Source organism: Zasmidium cellare (genome assembly GCF_010093935.1).
Source record: "Zasmidium cellare ATCC 36951 unplaced genomic scaffold M409scaffold_21, whole genome shotgun sequence".
Lineage (NCBI taxonomy): Eukaryota > Fungi > Ascomycota > Dothideomycetes > Mycosphaerellales > Mycosphaerellaceae > Zasmidium > Zasmidium cellare.
In genome coordinates, this window is record NW_022986965.1 from 1 (window position 1) to 20345 (window position 20345).

Below are 20345 nucleotides of genomic sequence, written 5' to 3' on the forward strand. Positions count from 1 at the left end.
GGATATATAAAAGTATTAAAGAAGCTTAGAAAATACTTTAGATTTTACCTAGATCTAGAAATTATATTTAGAAAAGAAGAGAATAATAAACTATAAAAATACTTAGATTCTAACTATATAATAGATAAGTAGGATAGGGTTTTAATCCTTAAGTATATATTCTTCCTCTATAGAGTACTAGTTTCTTAGATAAGTAGAAAGTAGAAGTCTATAGTAATATTAATAATAGAGGCTAAATATATAGTAATAAATATATATATAAAGTAAGCTTAATTTCTTTTAGTACTTTTAAAAAAATAGACTATATAGAGTTAGTAGAAGAATATTTATTCTAACTACTTATTAAAGTAGATAAAAGTATAGTTAAAAGCCTAAAACTAGTAATTTTAAATAGAGATAACTAGGTAGTATTAATACTTATATACTATTACTTAGATTCTACTTTAGAGATATATATACTAGCCTAAATAGGAGTATTAAGTAGTATAGTCTAGATAGGTAGGCTAAAATAGATACTTAAAGTATCTATACTAAAAGTTATATAACTAAAAGAAGCTTATTTTACTTTAGGTCTTCTACTTTCTATAACTAATATAATTATAACTAGATTAGTTCCTACTATATTTAATATCTATATAAACTCTATAAAGTAGTTTTAGCTTAATATATATAAATAATTTAGAAATAAGCTAGAAATAGCTTTTTCTAAAAAGAGAGATAATTATAAAGAAATACTAAGAAATATTAGAAAACTTAAAAGTACCTAAAGTAAAATTTTCTTATATAATAGTATATATAATTCTCTAGTATATATTTTATACTTACTATATATAAAAATAGAGAAAATAGAAGTTTATTCTATATTTAACTTAGTACTAGGTTAATTAGAGTTCTATATATTACTATAACTCTCTATTATAACTATATTATAATTAAGCTAACTCTTAATTAGAGTTAACTACTTTAGTACTATTAGTTTATTATTAATCTACTTTAATACTATTAATAATATATTATTTAGAAATAGTAAAATATCTATATATATATTCTACTTATAATACTTAATTAACTTATTATATAAATTTAAATATACTTAAGTATAGTTCTTTAAATCTAATCTACTTTAAATCTAATCTACTTTTTAATAGCTTTTATAGAACTCTATTTATATAAGCTACTAAATCTAATACTATAATATTAGATTAGACTCTTTAGTATAATAGCCTACTTCTAAGTATTATTACTTATAATAGTACAACTTTCTAGTAATATTAGCCTAATAATAATATTAGCTTCTAAGACTACAACTAAAACTTATAACATCCTCGACTATAGTGTAGAGGCTAATAGCAAGACTGCTGTAGGACCTGCATTCTCGTCAGCAGCGGATGCATGCCTGGCCGGCGGTGTGGTGATTATCCCTAATGGAACGTACACCATGGAAACATTCGTCAAAATATCTGGAGCCAATGGGCTGGCGATTCAGCTGGACGGTATAATCACTCGCACTGGGACTGACGGAAGCAACATGCTTTCGGTGAAGCACAGTAGCGACTTTGAGTTGCTCTCCTCCACTGGAAATGGAGCGATCCAAGGCAACGGTTATGAGTATCATGCCAAAGGGAGCATGAGCGGTCCCCGGATCCTGAGGCTCACAGATGTCTCGGACTTTTCAGTTCATGACGTGGCATTCGCAGACTCCCCATCCTTTCATTTCAGCATGGACACTTGTTCCAACGGCGAGGCAAGTCTGTCGTCAACTCTCGGTCAACCGACAACTAACATTGCCGCAGGTCTTCAACCTGGCGATTCGAGGAGGCAATTCAGGCGGTCTTGATGGTATTGACGTCTGGAGCGACAACATCTTCATCCACGATGTCATGGTCACCAACAAGGACGAATGCGTTACCGTGAAGTCCCCGGCCTCCCACATCCAAGTCGAGAACATCTACTGCAATTGGTCTGGAGGTTCTGCCATCGGCTCTCTCTCAACGGGCACCAACATCAGCAACATCTTGTACCGCAATGTGTACACATGGAAGTCCAACCAGATGATGATGATCAAGTCCAACGGTGGTGATGGCTTGGTGGAGAATGTGGTCTTCGACAACTTCATCGGCCGCGTAAATGCATACTCTCTGGACATCGACCAATACTGGGCTTCTCAAGACACAGCGGACAGGGACGGCGTGCAGCTGAGCAACATCACCACCTCGAACTGGCACGGGACAGAGGCCGACGGTTCTGAGCGTGGACCGATCAAGGTGGTGTGTGCAGATGGAGCACCCTGCGCCGGCATTACCATCTCTAACTTCGCTATGTGGACAGAAGCCGGCTCTTCACAGTTCTACACCTGCCGAAGCGCCTACGGATCTGGGTTCTGCCTCAAAGATGGGAGTGGCAGCTCATCCTACGACGCCGTCACCACCACCGTCTCCGCTGCGCCGTCCGGATATTCGGCTGCTACTATGAAGGAAGACCTGAGCACTGCGTTTGGGATCACTGCTAGCATTCCGATCCCTACCCATCCTGCAAGCTACTTCCCCGACACCGCGCCGATCAGTGCTGCGCCTTGAAGTGAGGCTCAAATGGAAGGTTGGAGATAGTTGTCTGAATGCCTCCTCGGCTAAGAAAATCTTTTGAAGTATATAGGGAGCTTGCCGTCGGCGCATCTCCGCTCCCTCGCGAATTGCTCTCATCCTGCATAGCTCCAATACAATGACGACGGAAATACGAGAACTGTTCCCATCCTTCCACGTCTTCACCACCACGATGCAGAGTGATTCCTGCAATCCGTATTTGTCGACGTGTACAGTCTGACACGACCATGAATAGCTTTCGTTCGAGCCAGATGGATGCCTCGAAAACCCACGCAGGAAGGTCGACTACTTCCTACTCCGCATTACGAAGCTTCTGCAGTAGTCCTGCATTCCTGGGCCTCTGTCGATCTCGGATGCAGCCTTGCGAACCAACTCTTTTCTTGTTGATTCAGCTTTCCTCGGGTGCTCTGTAACCATCCGCAACAATAGTAGCATTGCTACTACTACGTGGAGTCTAAGGATTCATGCAGTGACCGACATCAACCAAGTGGAGTCGCCAATGGGCCCTAGGAATCAAATGCATCCCTTCATCGTCGCTGAATGGCCCATGAAGACCCTAGCTCAAGCCGTCGGCATCCTGGCTGTCCATATCCATGATCAATGCTCGTATCTAGCAAGTTCCCCACGTCACTGCGCAACTCTCCGCTTAAGCCTTGTACCACACATTCTGATGAGTTGGCACTTTGCGACCGAATTCCTACGAGCAGCATCTCGTATATTCTCCTCGGGAAACGTCATGGAGCTTCGTTTGAGAGAGCCCATCTTGCTCAGTGTAAAGTATATAGCCAACAATCACGCCGAGCTTTCTCAGCCTGCCATCTTCCAAGCCTCGTCTGCAACCAGGTTCCCAGAACTACCATCATCCCAAAATGAAGAGCTTCTTCCGTGTCGCAGCCTTTGGAGCTGGCGCTTCGGCAGCCATTATCGCCCGCGATCAGTGCTGCTTCTCACTCTCCGTCTCAGGAGGCGTTACCGGTGACGTTGGCCAGCTCTCCGACGGACAGAATCGGATTGGCGGTGGCCTGTCGGCAGCCACCTATTGCATCAACGACGGCGGCATCACAGACTCGCAGGCACGATTCCACCTCACGATCGGAGACTTATCGCAGCTGACATTCGCCTGTGGTTTAGGGGCGTGGATGTATCTTGACTCCACCGACAACCCAATTCCAGTGCGATGTTGTACGTTCGCTGTCTGATTGAAGATGCTTGCTTGGTCTAACATACTCCTTAGGGTGCTACGCCAACTACTGGCTTCGTTATCTCTACTGCATTCGGCGAGCTCTCGTACAACGGAAACGGCACCTTCTTCGCTTGCCCAGCTTTCACTGGCGTCTACAACATTTACACGAGCGCAGTTCCCTACCAAGCAGGGTGCGTTGGAATCGAACTTGCCACTGGTGGGCAGTGTGCTGGCATATTCAAGTCATCCTCGTCTTCATCCTCGCCTCCATCTCCATCCACAGCGCCGCCAGCTTCTACAAGCTCGCCCTCGCCAGCGACAGTCACGGCGACCTCGTGGAGCACCCAGCCAGCTACGGCAGTCACCGTCACTGCTGAGTGCGAGACGACCTCAGTGGCTGCTCCTCCACCACCTGCAACAACTGTTGTGACTACAACAACGTATGAGATTAGCACGCGGGTACCATCTACCTGGACGACCAGCTCCGCATCACCGCCGCCACCACCACCAACTCAGCCCACTGGCTCTTCCTGCCCAACAGCTCTCACGGGGGCATATCAGACTCCTCATCTCATCGTGCCAGTCTCATCCGAGCAGCCAGACCAAGCCTACGGTACTCAGTACAACGCCACGATCACGACATCAGAGTGCACCATGTGAGTATCTAAATGAACACATTCGTTGCACGTGGCTGACCCTCGAAACGATTCAATTTCGACATCCCAAGCAGCTATGGCGGACAGTCTTGTAGCGTCATCTTCCTCTTCCCTGAGCAATCCCAGCTCCAAACCTCCAGCTTCGACTTCAACGGCGAGGGCGATCTTGTCTTCACCAGCCTTTCTTCTCCAGCCAACCAACAGACCACCTGGAACAATGCTCCTACTCAAGGTTCAGTCCTCGCCACGATTGCTCCTCAGCCTGGAAACAGTTACTCTGTCAGCACTGGCTCTTGTGCTCCTGGCACTACTCAAAGCATTGAAGTCTGCGGCACCAACGGCCTCAGCCTTAGCTTCTTCGAGGACTAGTAAGCTATAGCACAATGGGCGTGATGAAGATCTCGGGCTGACATTCCTTTAGCAACCCATCGCCTATTGGCGTCTTCATCACTTCTCGTCAAACGCCATTATCTGGAAGCTGACGACGAAACCTTTGAACCGTCATGTATCGATGAACGTATGAAGAGATGGTAGTATTTGAAAGAAAAATTGGTTTGTTCACATTCTTGTACTGTATGAACCGATTAAGAATAATGACACTCTTTACGACGGTCTTGCCAATACGAAAGTTTTTCACCAAACCCGCAAGTATATAATTACGTTCTCTGTTGGAAATGGGTTAGCGGCCTCAAGGAACGATCATGCTTTATTTGACAGAAGCCGTGTGCACTTTGACTTATCAACAAGCCAAGTTCGTTCATGAGACGTGGAAGTCATATATATCACCTAGCCTCTACACAACCACACGAGGGGCACCGAGACAAGAAGCAAACTTCGCCTGCGGTAGGAAGACAAGAGCGGTTGGAGAATAGGTATATTTCAGGACCTTCTGTAGCAGATCGTCCTTGCTGCAACTTCTTCGAGGATTACGAGCCCGAGCTGCGATAGGGAGTGGCAAACACCCCCAGGCGAAACGATGATCGACAGCGTCATTGACGGTGTGGCAAGTACAGTGGCAGCAACTGCATAAACTTGAACATCCCCACATCATGGCAAGGCATCTCCGTCGTATCCCAAGGGGCAGCTTGGCCTCATCGTCTGTTCTCGAAAAGGCAGCTTAGGAAGAGCCTCAAGCCTGGTCCGAATACTGACAGCTGCGATCAGTTGAGGCACCATCTCTTCTATTCGGCACAACGTCCGCGGCCGAACTCTTTGCAGTCGCTGCAAGCGAATCTCTGTTGCCGCTTTGCAACCCTGACACCAACTTAGCTCTTGCATCGCTCCACGTTCTGCGAAGAAAGCTGCCAATATCTCCAGCAGTGTCTTGAGAATCGTAGCATATGTGACGTTTGACAGTTGCGAGACCGAATAGACGCTGCGGGCCAAGCTAATTGCTGCAAGATATGCGTTCTGCTCGAGGCGAGTAGGATCCAGGTCCGGCTGGTTGGTGAACACCTCTGGGCGGACGATAACAGCCCGGAGAGCTGTGCAGTCGGTGATGAGGCGTGAGAACCATGTTACAAGCCACATCATCGCCATCTCTTGGCGCAGGAAGCGATACTGTCTACGAAAGGCGGTGTTGATGGAGAGGAAGAAGTGCTGAGAGCTCAATTAGTCGAAACCTAGACTTGAGATAAAACAGTCCATACCTCTTCGATTGACATGTCTAGGCCTTCTGGAGCTACATCATATTCGACCGGTGCTGCTTTGGCTATAGCCCAAACCTCGGCATTGCTGGAGAAATCAACAAGTTTTCGCATTGCAGGCTTGAGGCCTTGATCTTGCCCCCCTGCGGCCGTCAAGATGGAGTCGATTTCCTCCAGGCGGCGGGGTATCGGGACCATCATTCGGAACCTGTCAGTCATATTAGTACCCTGGCTTGAGTGCCACGAAAGCAGGAATTGTCTGACCAGCTTCGAAGGAATCCGAAAACCTCTTTTCGAGGCCCCTCGCACATGGCTGCAGAGAAAGAGTCCCAGGTCTTCAAGTCCAAAGTCATACGCCGACGCAGGGCGAGACTGGAGAGAAAGTTCAAGAACCAGGTGACTTGGAGTAGGTTCATATCCAGATCATCATTCGTGTCGAAAGCACCAGGTCCAAGAGCCTTGACGAAGTTCTGCGAGGCCTTGTAGTGGAGCGTCCAGCTAGCCTGCCCGCCCTCTCCACAGGAATCTAAGACCTGCCACTGACAGAGGCCAACAAGCAGCATACCGATCAAGATGCCTTGGGTGTTGTGCTTGTTGGTCATCATGTCGGCCGGCAGTGTGCCGAGACTATGTGCGAGAGTCGACAAGGCTCGCCCATATGCATCTCTGGCCTGGTACTTGAGCGACGCATTCTTCTCATCCGCGGCGGCGATGTTGCACCGAACGAGGGCATCGAAAGTGTTGCCGATGACTGCTGGCGTGGCATCCGCTGTAGCCAAGGCATCTATCCAGCAGTTTCGGACCCCTCGCTTGTACTCCAGCGTGTATACTGCCCAGAGCTGGTTTCGAATAGCTCTGTTATTTGCGGGAGCAAGCGAACGGTTCAGATTGTTCTTCGTGAATTTCCGCTGCCTCTGCTTGTTCTGACCTAAGCACCAAGGCGGGCCGTCCTCGTGGCCAAAGGCTGGGGCGCCAGCGGCATGCAGCTTGATCCTGGGAGCGTCGACTGACATGGCTGCTGCTTCGATGGAAAGCTGATGTTGATAATCAGAACTCCGTCGCCGTGGTGCGGTGCTTCGATCAGCTATCCTCCGATGCCGGTAGTATGTACAGCGAGTCGAAACCAACTCGCCACCATATGATGTCGTCGAACCTCGGCTTTCCCCTGCGACGCTGTATGTACGGGCGAGATGGTTGCGTGTTCGCACCTTGTGGGATTTGGAAAGGCATCCGCTCTACTGTCATCAGGGCTGAAACGGTCGAAGGAGTCGTTTCCCAGCCGGCGTCCGTCATCAGCTGGATTACTTAAATGCCGGGACGGGCCTCGAATCCTTATACAAGCGCGAGTAAGATGCACTAGGCGGGCCTTGCATCCTCTGTGTGTGGGCAACGTCTCGTCAGGATGCGTCGAAGGTACAAAAAGACTGAAGACGGACAGTCTGCCTCGAGAAGTCCTTCCCTCTTTCCATCACCCTCGAAATTCTCCAAGACTACACAATGGGGTCTACCACAGCTGCTTTTCCGCCTCCAGTTCGCACCACCTTGGCGTTTCGACTGGATCCAGCCCTAGGTGAATGCGATGCATTGGAAGTCGGAAAGCACAACGAAATGAAGCGAGACATGCAAGACATCGACGTTTTGGACGCCTCTGGACGCGAAACAGAGTTCACGCTGGACGCCGCAGGGTTTCAGTTCACTCAGCATAGGTCGAGCTTTCAGGATTTCCGAGATGAAGAGGCTGTCAAGACGGAGTACTACGCCGAAGTTACCGAATTGGCCAAGACGATGTGAGCATGCTTTCACCCAGCATTCAGGCCGCTTCAAACTTACCTCATTCAAGAACAGGTGCCTCATTCGCCTATTGCTATCAGCATCTCCTCCGCGCTTCGAAGCTTGAGGGTCATGAGCAGCCACCAAGCAATCTTTTTGGCCCCGCGAACGGCGTGCATGTTGACTACAACTACACTCACACGCCGGCGTATATCAAAGCGCTGCCGGAGCGGCCTGCAGATTGGGATCGATTGTCCATGTATCGGTGGGCCATCTTCAGTGCATGGCGGCCAATGAGCAAGGTCACACGAGATGCCCTGTGCGTTGGCGACAAGACAACAATTCCTGACAGCGATTTGGTGACGGGTACGACGGATATGGATAGGCCTGGGCGGAAGACGACGCTGGGTCTGTTCTGGGTCAACTTCAACCCCAAACAACAGTATTACTACAAGAAGGGAATGGACACCGAAGACCTGCTCTGGATCAAGTTGTATGATAGCAAACTGGACGGCAGGGCAAGGTGCACGCCGCATTCGTGAGTCGATCCCCGGGCTGACACTCTTTTCATGAACTCTTGGCTGATTTCTGCCTGGGAACAGCGCTTTTCAAACCCCTGAGGACCACGGAGGACCGAGGACCAGTATAGAAACGAGATGCATTGTCGTTTGGGAGGGTGAAAGTCTCGAGTAGCACGGTTTTGAATGAAAGCTTTCGATGCCTGGGCATTGTGAAGTGCATTCTCCAGCTCGAGATTTCAGAATGACAGTTCATTCCAAGAATCGATGTCTACTCCCTTCCCTAGTAGAGAGATTGTAGCCCATGCGAGGCTGGGCGGCTTCGGCCTGCTATTGAGTCTTCTCGCCTTATCCAGTACAGTAGAACTTTTCAGGTATCGGACCGCCGTTGGGCACTGCAGTTTTCTTGCCGTAAGTTGGAAAGAGCCTGGCATCGGCTTCTTCGCTGTAGTACTTCATATCAAACCCTCTGTATGTGGTGGGATTTCACAATTCGTGGCAGTTGGATGCGGGTGATGGTGGGCGATGGTGTAAGTGAATGAATTCAGAACATCGCAGCGCGAAGTGGAAGCGTTGGGGATTGCGAAGTCACGGGGCCTGGCAGCCACTGTCATCTGAATGAAGAAATTCGCTAGCTCTATTGGGCCTGGTTGCAAACTCAACTGGCTCGCATACCTAGGCCGATTTGGGATGGGTTCGCGAAGGCGCAACGCAAAACAAACAACATACCAGGCTTCGATATTCTGCGATGTGATCAGTGATAGCTACGTGCGTGAGCGGCATAACATTGGCCGCAGGATCTATGGCTCGACGCACATATAAAGAGCCTGAGGACGACATGAAGAGCGCCATTCCCCGACATCAACTCCCCAGCAAAATACCGATATGAAGCAGCCACAAGTCGACAGGCAGTCTTCCCTCCCTTTGCCTCCTTCGGGGGTAGGTGCTCAGCAGAACTTCCCCTCTTCTCCATCACTAACTCTTCAATAGGCCGCCAACAAACACAATCCCGCCGATACTGAGCACTACGGCAATTGGCCAAATGCCGGTGCTTTCAACACTCTCCAAGATACGAGGACCAAGATCCAGATTCCAATTTCTGGCTACTTTCCAAACCATGTAGCGGGCGAGCTGTATCGTGCCGGTCCCGGTCAGCACCGAGTCCCACGGACGAACCCAAGTGATGGCTACGTAGAGGTCGATCACTGGTTTGACGGATTTGTCACCATGCACAGGTTCGAATTGGTGGCCGGAGCCGACGGGAAATGCGAGCAGGCATGGTACTCGTCCTACAACCAGGTCGATGAGCTGCTGCAGAAGGCCAAGGACACGGGACGTATTGACGGTATTACATTTGCCCAACACCGTGATCCCTGCGATACGTTTTACAAAAAGTTCAAGTCCGTCTTCAACCAGAGCGCACCCAGCAATCAGGCCAATAGCAACATTGCAGTTGCTTTCCAGCCCACACTGCCCGCCAATGTGAAGAGCGCCAAGGAGAAGCAGGGCGACGTCAAGGACCGCCGTCTGGTCACCTCCACCACCGATGCCTGCGTGACTAAGACCTTCGATGCTGAAACGCTTGAGCCTCTGGGCATTACAAGACAGGAACATCTACACTCGTCGCTGAAAGGACCGCTTTCAGGTGCGCATCCCGAGTACGATCCCGCCACCGGCGATGTGTACAACTACAATCTCGAACTGGGACCTCGCCATATCTACAGGGTCTTCCGCGCCAACACAAAGACCGGCGATGTGGAAGTGTTGGCAGAGATTTCTGGAAGGGATATCAAAGGAGCCTATATCCATTCGTTCTTCATGACACAGAACTTTGTGGTGTTGTGTATCTGGCCAGCTTTCTTCAAGAACATGGGTCTGAGTGTGCTGTGGGAACGTAACATTCTCGACGCACTCGCTTACGATGCCAATGCTCAGACGACATGGTTGGTGGTAGATCGCAAGGGTGGGCGAGGTCTGGTCAAAAAGTTCACAAGCCCGCCGTTCTTTTCTTTCCACACAACCAACGCCTGGGAGGAGAAGAGTACGAAAGATGGGGAAGTCGATCTCATCCTGGAGCTTTGCACTTTCGGCAATATGGACATCCTGAACCGGTTCTACTACAAAAACCTTCTGTCGAATGGATCTGGCGTCCACAAATACGCAGACAATGACCGCAAGGAACTCAATCTCTCCCGGTTCAAATTATCTGGAGTCCCCCTCCAAGGCTCTTCGCTATCCTCCAAGACAGAGATTGCAGCTCGCATCCTCGATGTCCCAGCGCCCAACGCCGGCGACCTGCCTCGCATTAATCCAAACTACAACTGCAAGCCCCATCGTTATGTCTGGACCGTCATCGATACGGGCAAGTCTTCGTTCATGGACTCAATTGGGAAGACCGACATGCAAACTGGCGAATGCATCCGCTGGTCCACGCCCAGGCACACTCCCTCAGAACCTGTCTACGTGCCTGCGCCGGGGGGTGGCGAAGATGAAGGGCACGTTCTCTGCGTCGTGTACGATGGTGACAGCGGAACGAGCTATCTGTTGTGTCTTGACGCCAGTACGATGAAAGAGGTCGGTCGCGCTGAGGTCCGCAAAGCCGTTGGGATAGGCTTCCATGGCATGCATTCGACGCCTCCTGTATCCGCAGCCAATCAGCAGTCTTAAAGATTCTTCAATCTTCAGACAAACTTTTCAATCTTCAGACAAACTTCGTAATGGACATCTTCGGCGCAGGCGGATGCTTCAGCCAGTCCATCAATGATTTCTCGTTGTGGTTCTCGTCTTCTTCGGCTTTTTCTTCTTCCGCAACATCGCCAGGCGGGTCAATTTTGACCAAGCCGTATTTCTGCACGAGCTCTTCATCTTCCATGAAAGTCAAGTCCCGATAGAACTGTTTTGGAACGGGCTCGGGAACTTTGTACGTTTCTCCTCCCAAATCTACTCCATTGAGAATCTGCGGAACCTGTGGCTCTCGGGTCTGTCTGAGCTTGATTCCGAATAGATCATGGTCCGTGAGGGATATGGAGGCTTTGGTTGCCGTTGATGCTGTGGACGACACGGAAGAGGAAGATGTACTGGAATCCGTCGATCCAGATGCGATCGAAGCCGAGGATGAGAAGTTGAGTGTCGGTGAATCCTCCAGGTCTGTAATTTCTGCCGGTCTGTTCTTCGACTTGATGCCGAGTAAATCACCGAACAACGAGTCTTTAGAACTGTTCGAGGTCTTGAGATCCGATCGACTGGCCTTCAAGTTGAGTGATCGCAAGCTGCTTGGTCCTTTCTTGCGAGTGCTGGTGGATGGTGGATCGAATAAAGTTATTGTCGACATATCGAGTGTGGTGTAAGCAATTTGTGTAGTTGAAGACTGCAAGGATTTGGAAGTGGATGTAATGCTCGCGCAACCGACTGTCATCACCCATTCTCCAACAGCACATGTGTCATGTGATGTCACTATAGTAGGCTCTGCTATATTGCAGCAAATGCCCTTGTCTTTTTAGAACTGTTCAAAAAGCACATCCCTGTTCGCCACACCTTCGGAAAGATTGGTAGCGTGTCTTAATAAGGGAGATGCGCTCGTTGATCTCCAATAGGTTGGGCATGGGTCGATGTCCAAGGCTGCAAGGCGATGCCCAGTTTCACTTCGCCCGTCTGCTAGGAAGATCGGCTGGTCTTGAAGATGGACATGCTAACAGGCGCACGACAGAGCACAGTTAATTCATCTACTTCGTCATCCTTTCGACTCTAAATCTTCATCGTTGTTCGAGGCTTAGCATCTTACCACCCTTGTACCTGTAACATCTTCCCTCGACAACCAGGGCAACACTGCAGCTATCGTCAACGTATAAAAGCACAGCTGGGCTACTCCGAGTGATAATGTAGAAGAATCTTCAAGATTACACGGGAATATCTATCTGCATTTTCATTTGGGGGGTTTGGGTGTAGCAAGAATTGCCCTGTCGCGAATGGTCAGTGACCATCATCAAAACTTTGGGGTGCAACGCAAACAGCATACCCAAAGATTGCCCCCATGATGGGCAGAAAAGCGTCATTTCGTAACATTCCATGCCCCGACGTCCGTCTCCCCGCAGAAGAATCTGTGGCCCCACGAGTTGACCGCCCGATGTGCTGTCGTTGCTCCAGTCTTGTGGGCTTGCGACGTGGGCGATGAGAGGAAGGCCTAGCCATTATTATCTCCGATGGGTTGGTTGAAGCGACCACAGCCTTGCTGGAGGGCTGGTTGAACTCGATTCCCGAATCTGGAAAGTGTTTGATGTGTGCGATATGAACCCAAAGTGTTACTCTTCCAGAGCTGCGAATCGACAGGGAATAGGGGCTGGCCTGAAGTACCCTGGTACAGCGAAGGCGACTCGGGGTGGTTTTGCAGATCATGTTGATCGAAGGCGATGGTGCGATGGTGGGTGTGATAAGATACCAGATCAGTAACGATGAGCAGTGGTGTGAAGCACCAAGCATACTGTAGGATAGTGATTTCAATCGCTCGAACAGACTATGATGAACGGGAAACTATACATTGTTGCTGTTTCTGAGCTTCCTCGTGGCAGTGGGCGATTGTGTACTCAAGCAACGTTCTCCAAGATGTCAGCGCGGCCGACTGCATCGTGTGGTGAGAGGGAAGATGGCCGACGGCTTGGCTGGGCATGAGCAAGGTCGAGTCATGGTCACGTAGATCGATCCAAGGTGCACTCCAGCCAGAGGTCGATTCGCTCGTTCGACAACACCATCGGTCTCAATGCCAGGAATGGAGTCCGCATGTGATCCAGCACTGAAAGCAGCAAACGTTGAACAATCTTGTTAATGTCTGCGGCCTGACCTGGCCGCATTGTTGATGGAAAGTTGCGAGCGATGTGTGGCAGCACGAGTGGTTTGCTGCTGCAAGTCCTAGTCAGTGAAGTCCGGTCTTTCCTCTTTCGGCGGGAACTTGGGCGTCATGTTGCAGCTGGAATGATTCAGGCTCCCGTTCGATGCACGCTTTCTCTGCAACAGCCATGTCTCTCGAAAGGATTTCGTGTTGATGATAATGTCGTGAAGGAAAGGACCAGACAATTGTGAGATGATCTTCTTGCCATATTTACATGTTCCTCCCACCAGTGACCATGAGCGTCTGGCCACTGACATAGCTGAAGAGCGGACTGCATACTGCCATGACGGCGCTCGCAGCTTCGGTTGCGCTGCCTGGCCTTCTCAATGGAATGTCCGCATAACTCGCGCTGGCATCCTTTTGCTTCTGAGGAATGCCCAAGGCCACCTTCTGGCCGTCTGGCGTTGTCACGAAAGCCCCCTCCTCTTTGGCGGCTGTCAAGCGGGTTTGGATATGACCAAATGCGACAGTATTGGCGCGGACGCCGAAGGTAGGACCCCATTCTTTCGCGATGGCTTTGGTGAGACCGACGACACCGGCTTTCTGCGGAGGAAGTCAGTACAACATCGCTTGCATTACCATCCTTCCAACTCACGGCAAGAGCGTAGTTGGCCTGTCCAGCATTGCCGTGAACGCCGGATGTGGAAGAGATGTTGACGATGCTGCGTGGCTCGCCGTCCTTGACACGGAAGTAGGGGGCAGCGGCCCGGATGAGCTTGAAGGGCGCGGTGCCGTGCAGGGCGATGATGGTGTCCCACTGCTTGTCGGTCATCTTGTGGATCACGCCTGCATCAACGCATCAGTCGTGGATGTTCTCAACAGCCTTCCCATATCATGCTCTTGCTCACCGTCCCACGTGAAGCCGGCGTTGTTGACGATGATGTGGATCTTGCCATTGCCGAACTCTGCCGCCTTCTTGACCAGGCTGTTGATGTAGTTGTCATCGAGGATATCGCCAGGCACCGAGGTAGCCTTGCCGCCGGATTGGTTGATGCTGTCGGCGACCTGCTGGGACTTGTCTGCACCGTACGCATGTCAGCGAGCCGTTCAGGCCAACAGCTTCTCAAGCACAGACACACCTTTATCGATGTCTGATACGACCACCCAGGCGCCTTCGTTGGCGAACAGCCTTGCGCATTCCGCTCCAATGCCCTGCCCAGAGCCGGTGATGATGGCGACCTGGCCTTGGAGCATGCCTTTGGGCCAGTTGAGGTGGGCCGAGATCTGCTGTGCGCGTGCCGCCATGGTTGAAGGGGTATTGATAGATGATCTGGTCAATAATTGATTGAAGAGAGACTGCACTTACGGTCTGTCTGTCTGTTTCCTACACGACTCGTCGATTCGCACGAGATGGTTGGCGCAGAGGCCCGCGAGGAAGCACGTCGCCGGCAATGTCGACCACTGCCTCGGCTTTGTCGTGTCGCCGTCCCGACGCATCACGTGCACCGCTCCTTCGGGACGCTTCCGACCCGAAACGCAGCTGACCTCTTCCCTCTCAACCATTCGCTGTTGGTTGACGAGTCCATCTCGAGCGAACATTCACTCGCATTCCTGTCACCGGCCGAGCTTCAGCCATGGCGCCATTGATGAACGAGCTCATCAACGAGTCTAGTGATCGTCACCGCTCAGTGAACGGAAGCCACGTCAAGCCACGACTGCTCATCATCGGCGCTGGCTCCCGGGGAAATGCATATGCCAGAGCAGTGGTTGATTCAGGCCTGGGGGTTGTAGCTGCTGTCGCGGAGCCCATTGACTTCAAACGCCGTCATCTAGGCTCGCAGTACATCTGGCCCAATGGCGAGCCCAAGCCTGAGCAGGAGTTTAGCTCGTGGAAGGACTTTATCAACTTCGAGACGCAGAGACGCAAAGACGAGGCTGCCGGGGTGTCAGTATCACCTGGGGTCAATGGAGCCTTCATCTGCGTCCGTGATGAGCACCATGTTGAAGTCTTGACGGGAATCGCTCCACTGGGTCTTCACATCATGAGCGAGAAGCCGCTCGCGACGTCCCTGGCAGATTGCTTGAAGATTGAGCGCTCTGTACGAGCAAACCCAGAGAAGATCTTTGCGATTGGCCATGTCTTGAGGTATAGCCCCCACAATATGCTCTTGCGGCACATGGTCCGCCAAGAGCGGGTCATTGGCGATATCCTCTCCATCGAACACACCGAGCCAGTGGGCTGGTGGCACTTCAGCCACTCATATGTTCGTGGCAACTGGCGGAAAGAGTCAACGACAGCCCCAAGTCTGCTCACCAAGAGCTGTCATGACATCGACTTTGTTCTATGGATGCTTTGCTCGCCACTGTCTGCCAGCGATGAAAATGCGCACCTCCCTTCCCGCATAAGCTCTTTCGGATCGCTCAAGCAATTCAAAAGGGAAAGGAAGCCACGGGAGGCCGGAGGCGCAACGAACTGCTTGTCTTGCCCCATCAGTGATCAATGCAAGTTCTCGGCAAAGCGAATCTATCATGATAAGCACCTTGCCAGAGGAAATGCCAAGTGGCCGGTGCATATCGTCAATCCAGAGGTCGAGGCAATGCTCGAGAGTGACGGCCCAGAGAAAGCAACAAAGGCTCTGATGGATACGTTGGCAGAAGACTACACCACTGGCAAGACTCCCGTACAGGATGTCGCATCTCGTTCTTGGTACGGTCGCTGCGTATGGGAAAGCGATAATGACGTGGTTGACGACCAGTACGTCACAATCGAATGGGACGACGACGGGCACGACCGGCCAGCGAAAACCGCATCGTTCCATATGATCGCACAGAGTCTTGCACAGTGCGAGAGGCGAGGCAGAATCTATGGCACGAACGGAGAGATCTACTACGATAGTAAATCTATCACCGTCCACGACTTTGATAACGACACCACAAGAACATTCAATCCCGAAGTCCCCAAGAACTCGCATCATGGCGGCGGAGACGATGGACTGACGCAGCAGTTCGTAAAGGCCATAGCGGCATCAATGGATGGAAAGACGAGTGTCAGGGAGGCGCAGGTGCAGTACCTGGGTTGTACCATGGAGGAGATCATCAGATCACATGCTGCTGTCTTTGCTGCAGAGGAAGCGAGACGAGAGAAGAAGATTGTGGATTGGCGAGACTGGTGGGGCAGGAATATTGAGAGAGTACCATCAAAGCTGGAGTGGTAGTCACAGTCAGCAATGAACACCACGGCATGAAGTGTAACTAAGCCAGTCGCGGCACATGAGAAGTTGGCCCACATTCACTCAACGTCCAAGCGTCACTAGCGTGTGGAATCAGTGATTCGGCATCAAATCCGGCACACCTTCCTCATCGAGAAAGATCTGCAGAACACCGACCAAACCTTACCCATGTTGGCTATCACCAACTAAGACGGTTTCGCGAATCCCATCTTACATGCTCCTCCGCCCAGCCCACGTCAGACATCTCACCGTCCCCCGATGATGAATCCGACGACAGACTTGCTGGTACAGACGGCAGGCAGAGCTCATCAGGGTCGGATACCGTCGCCAAGATGAGCCATCACTACCAACAAGACTACCCCACGCCGTCCAGCGACAACGACGAATCGACGTCCACTCGCCTCGAGCGACTTTCACGCTCCGTCCCCGAAGCCATCAACGCCCGCGACTTCACCTTCTCCTCCAAAGACGGCCAGGAGCTGCTCGCCCATACATCGGCCGACTTCATGTGCCATCTCGACTCGCAGGCCCAGCCCATCACGCTCGCCGAACAAGTTCAGGCTTGGGCGGATAGAGCTCGTGAACACCCAGACTTCCGATTCGAATTGCAAGATGTGAGCTCAGACGTGAATGAGAGGCGAGGCGAGGCGAGTGTCTACTTGAGCCTGATCTGGACGGGCATCAACGATGTGAATCTACACGCCATTGCGGAGATGAAATGGAGGCGGCGAGGAACTTGGTGGGAACTGTATTGGGTCTATGGGCTGCGGAGTATGCCCGAGCCTGGCAACGAGTTCGACTCGAGAGTGCCATGAGCCGGATGCAAGAGCATGACCAGCGCATGATCCTGCAAGAGACGGTGACAGACAAGTCCAATGCGGGCATTACAGCCTGGGGCACATAGACTACTGCCTACATCGGAGCATAGTCCACCACACGCCGGCACACCAAGACCTGCTGGCAAAACGCTCTATCGAGCCAGCCAACCGCCGTCGATCTACATGTCTGTGTCAGCGAGCACAGAGCGACATGAACTGGACTGCCTTACCGCAATGATCTCGCCTGTCAGGTATGCAGTCGCCGGTTTCGAGGCGAGGAAGATGATGGCTGCTTGAAAGTCCTTGGGATCTCCCCATCGGCCGCTTGGGATCCTTTGCGATATCGAATCGAACAGAGCCGAATCTGCGTTCGTCCGGACATCGACGTTCATGTTGGTCGAAATGTACCTTTGCACCCATCAGCAGCTATCACAGGCTCCCAAGCCACACTACCCGCGAACTCACCCTGGCGCAATGCCGTTCACACGAATGCCATGCTTAGCCCATTCGTTCGACAGGGCCTTGGTCAACATGGCGACCCCGCCCTTGCTCACCGAGTATCCAGCCATCCTCACGCCGCCTTGGTAAGAGGCGAGACTGGCGACGTTGATGATTCTGCCTGGAGTTCCGTCTGCGATCCACTTCTTACCAACCTCACGGGAGATGGCGAAGGGCGAGTTCACATTGACTTGCATCACCTCGTTGTACAGTTCCTGCGTGTACTCCGCCGCATCCGCACGGCGCTGAATGCCCGCGGCGTTGACAAGGATCTCGAATTTGTGGGATCGCAGGATGTTGTTGATGACTTCGGACACGGCTTCGCCAATGCCCAGGTCGCATGCAAAGATCCAGCACTGGCGGCCGTGTTTTAAGATGGCGTCGTGTGTCTCGCGCTGGGCAGTGTTTCTCTGAGTCTTGATCAGCATTCTGCGAGATTTATTGATCGCTGTCCTGCATACATACCACAATAAGAATAATGTCAGCGCCTGCTTCGGTCAGCGCAAGAGCCATGGCTTGCCCAATGCCGCCGGCTGCACCCGTCACCAGGGCCGTCTGTCCGCTGAGGTTGAAGAGATGCGCCATGGTGATGTCTCTTTCAGGAGTGATGGTTGTATTTTGTTGCTCTTTCTCTCGAGTCCCAGCAACGGTGATAAGCGCAGCTGGGCTTCTTGTACTTGGCGACCTCGCTACGGCGCCCTACCATCAACAAGCGTACAAAGTGGATCATCGTTCGAGCTTCCCTCAGAGCCATACCAAACGGGCGTGCTTTGCTGGTCCACCTTACTGGAGCAGCAGCAGCAGCAGCAGCAGCAGCAACGCAGCCTTGTCAGAGTGCCAATCCACGGACGTCGCATTTCGCACGCTCGTGTCGAAGCTCATGAATGTGTATGCAGGTACAAGGTTTCGAGCCGCAGTCTGCTTATAAGCTGCTTAGCAAAGCGCAGTGGCTGGCCTGACTTATTTCTTACAGCGCCAATCGAGGTGCATATAAGTGCTGTTGACGAGCCACACGTGCTTCACTCTTCGCCTTCTTCAGCAATGGCAGCTAACGAGCGTCAGATTGGAGAGAAGGAACGTCACCCGACCCAAGAGCAAACAGGCTTCTCGTCCTTCGCCCTGGGTCTGCGAAATCTCTCCCACAGCGGCAAGGGCAGCCATGAGCGCAACACCAACATGGAATCCGCAACGTCCGGCAGACTGTACAAGGCGACAACAAACCGTTTTGTGGGACGGATTGGCGGCAACCAGGAGTTTGTTGTTGACAAGGACCACGAAGACTGCGATGGGATCCTCAGCAAAGCTCCTGATGCTGCGCCAGGCATGTTAATTTCTCAACAACTCTCCCTCGCCGGCTTCGCCCAACTCAGCCTTTGGAAAGCCGCTCTGATGGAGGGCGTGGGTAGCCTCCTATTCATCTACATCACCATCTGGTCCAACATCTCTCCCGCAGTCATTCCCACCGCTCCAACCGAGCAATTGGGTTACTTCGACAATGCTGCATACCTGGGTCCCACAACCGGCGCCCTACAGAACTTTATCCTCCTCACACTCTTTACCTTCGTCTTTGGCGTCCTGACTGGGGCACATCTCAATCCCACAATCACGATAGGCACTTTCTTCGCCCGACTCACCACACTCCCGCGCATGGTTCTCTACGTATCACTTCAAAGCTTTGGCGTCGCCCTCGCAGGTTATCTTGTGCGTGCTGGCTATGGGACCCGAGATTCCAAGACCGGGGGATGTTGGCTCTTCACTGGCGGAGAGTCACAGTACGCTCTTTACCCGGAAGGTGTTGGACGGGCGTTCTCCAACGAGTTCATGGCGTGCCTTGCACTACTGTTCCTCGCATTCGGAGTTGGTCTCGACCCGCGCCAGCAGAAGATCATTCCGCCTGCCCTGAGTCCTTTTCTGGTCGGTCTGGTGCTTGGTGTCCTCAGCTGGGCTTTTGGGTACTCGGTGTATGGATATGGAGGGGCGAGTATGAGTCCAGCAAGATGCTTTGGAAGTTTCGTTGGAAGCCATTTCCCAGGTTGGCACTGGTATCACTGGTAAGTTTGGGAGTTTCGAGCTGGAGTAGGATCATTGATTGACCTCCTGACAGGGTTGCCTCGATCAGCGCCAGTATTGTACATGCAGTGTTCTACTTCATGATTCCACCTGGACGGTCTTTGGTGGGATGAAAGAATAAGCATCTCGACTTGATTTCGAGGCCTTGCCCACCTTTCCAGTTGAAGGAGCACTTCATGAAATATTCTCTCCATCGAGAGACTGTACTGGACTCGAGAATGTAGTGAGAGGCTCTGGGTCGTCAAGGTCGAGGTCACGGCCCCGAAGAGCAGGCAAATGAGGTGCATCACCCGCCACAGAAGCTGCCCGTGATCCTGAATGAATAACCGTCGGGGTTCCATTGCGACTACTACATGAGTTGGCAAGTTTGAACTATGCTTGGCGTTCAAAAGAAGGTGCTCTGTGCTGATCAATCAGCCGATTTGACGTCGACGCTCCGTTCTCATTCGATCAAACCTCATCACCCCTGGCGTAGCTTCAATCGACTTCACAGGCGCCTCCATCTATCTCCGACGCACCCGCCTTTTCCCCGAG

At 51.5% G+C, this 20345-nt stretch overlaps 11 protein-coding genes across 11 annotated transcripts; 7 read left to right on the top strand and 4 right to left on the bottom strand.

Moving 5' to 3' along the window:
• Positions 1–1438: 1438 nt before the first annotated feature.
• On the top strand, positions 1439–2576 carry M409DRAFT_23858 (glycoside hydrolase family 28 protein; the record flags this gene model as incomplete). Its single annotated transcript, XM_033806972.1, has 2 exons — positions 1439–1675; positions 1794–2576. 2 exons carry the CDS (start codon positions 1439–1441, stop codon positions 2574–2576), a joined length of 1020 nt encoding a protein of 339 aa, XP_033666451.1.
• Positions 2577–3469: 893 nt separating this feature from the next.
• On the top strand, positions 3470–4921 carry M409DRAFT_23859 (uncharacterized protein; the record flags this gene model as incomplete). The annotated part of the gene is made up of 4 exons (XM_033806973.1): positions 3470–3772; positions 3835–4439; positions 4514–4807; positions 4861–4921. The coding sequence occupies 4 exons, from the start codon at positions 3470–3472 to the stop codon at positions 4919–4921; spliced, it is 1263 nt and encodes a 420-aa protein (XP_033666452.1).
• Positions 4922–5486: 565 nt separating this feature from the next.
• On the bottom strand, positions 5487–7098 carry M409DRAFT_23860 (uncharacterized protein; the record flags this gene model as incomplete). Its single annotated transcript, XM_033806974.1, has 3 exons — positions 5487–6038; positions 6089–6293; positions 6350–7098. The coding sequence occupies 3 exons, from the start codon at positions 7096–7098 to the stop codon at positions 5487–5489; spliced, it is 1506 nt and encodes a 501-aa protein (XP_033666453.1).
• Positions 7099–7582: 484 nt separating this feature from the next.
• Positions 7583–8397, top strand: M409DRAFT_23861 (uncharacterized protein; the record flags this gene model as incomplete). The annotated part of the gene is made up of 2 exons (XM_033806975.1): positions 7583–7872; positions 7926–8397. The coding sequence occupies 2 exons, from the start codon at positions 7583–7585 to the stop codon at positions 8395–8397; spliced, it is 762 nt and encodes a 253-aa protein (XP_033666454.1).
• An 861-nt stretch (positions 8398–9258) lies between these two features.
• On the top strand, positions 9259–11040 carry M409DRAFT_66990 (uncharacterized protein; the record flags this gene model as incomplete). The annotated part of the gene is made up of 2 exons (XM_033817201.1): positions 9259–9312; positions 9364–11040. 2 exons carry the CDS (start codon positions 9259–9261, stop codon positions 11038–11040), a joined length of 1731 nt encoding a protein of 576 aa, XP_033666455.1.
• A 34-nt stretch (positions 11041–11074) lies between these two features.
• On the bottom strand, positions 11075–11704 carry M409DRAFT_23863 (uncharacterized protein; the record flags this gene model as incomplete). Its single annotated transcript, XM_033806976.1, has 1 exon — positions 11075–11704. The coding sequence occupies one exon, from the start codon at positions 11702–11704 to the stop codon at positions 11075–11077; it is 630 nt and encodes a 209-aa protein (XP_033666456.1).
• A 1761-nt stretch (positions 11705–13465) lies between these two features.
• On the bottom strand, positions 13466–14500 carry M409DRAFT_66991 (uncharacterized protein; the record flags this gene model as incomplete). Its single annotated transcript, XM_033817202.1, has 4 exons — positions 13466–13798; positions 13851–14041; positions 14104–14274; positions 14335–14500. 4 exons carry the CDS (start codon positions 14498–14500, stop codon positions 13466–13468), a joined length of 861 nt encoding a protein of 286 aa, XP_033666457.1.
• A 329-nt stretch (positions 14501–14829) lies between these two features.
• On the top strand, positions 14830–16410 carry M409DRAFT_66992 (uncharacterized protein; the record flags this gene model as incomplete). The annotated part of the gene is made up of 1 exon (XM_033817203.1): positions 14830–16410. The coding sequence occupies one exon, from the start codon at positions 14830–14832 to the stop codon at positions 16408–16410; it is 1581 nt and encodes a 526-aa protein (XP_033666458.1).
• Positions 16411–16757: 347 nt separating this feature from the next.
• Positions 16758–17240, top strand: M409DRAFT_23866 (uncharacterized protein; the record flags this gene model as incomplete). The annotated part of the gene is made up of 1 exon (XM_033806977.1): positions 16758–17240. One exon carries the CDS (start codon positions 16758–16760, stop codon positions 17238–17240), a length of 483 nt encoding a protein of 160 aa, XP_033666459.1.
• A 155-nt stretch (positions 17241–17395) lies between these two features.
• On the bottom strand, positions 17396–18326 carry M409DRAFT_23867 (uncharacterized protein; the record flags this gene model as incomplete). Its single annotated transcript, XM_033806978.1, has 4 exons — positions 17396–17422; positions 17474–17651; positions 17709–18151; positions 18207–18326. 4 exons carry the CDS (start codon positions 18324–18326, stop codon positions 17396–17398), a joined length of 768 nt encoding a protein of 255 aa, XP_033666460.1.
• A 591-nt stretch (positions 18327–18917) lies between these two features.
• On the top strand, positions 18918–19924 carry M409DRAFT_66994 (uncharacterized protein; the record flags this gene model as incomplete). Its single annotated transcript, XM_033817204.1, has 2 exons — positions 18918–19792; positions 19846–19924. The coding sequence occupies 2 exons, from the start codon at positions 18918–18920 to the stop codon at positions 19922–19924; spliced, it is 954 nt and encodes a 317-aa protein (XP_033666461.1).
• Between the last annotated feature and the right edge of the window lie 421 nt (positions 19925–20345).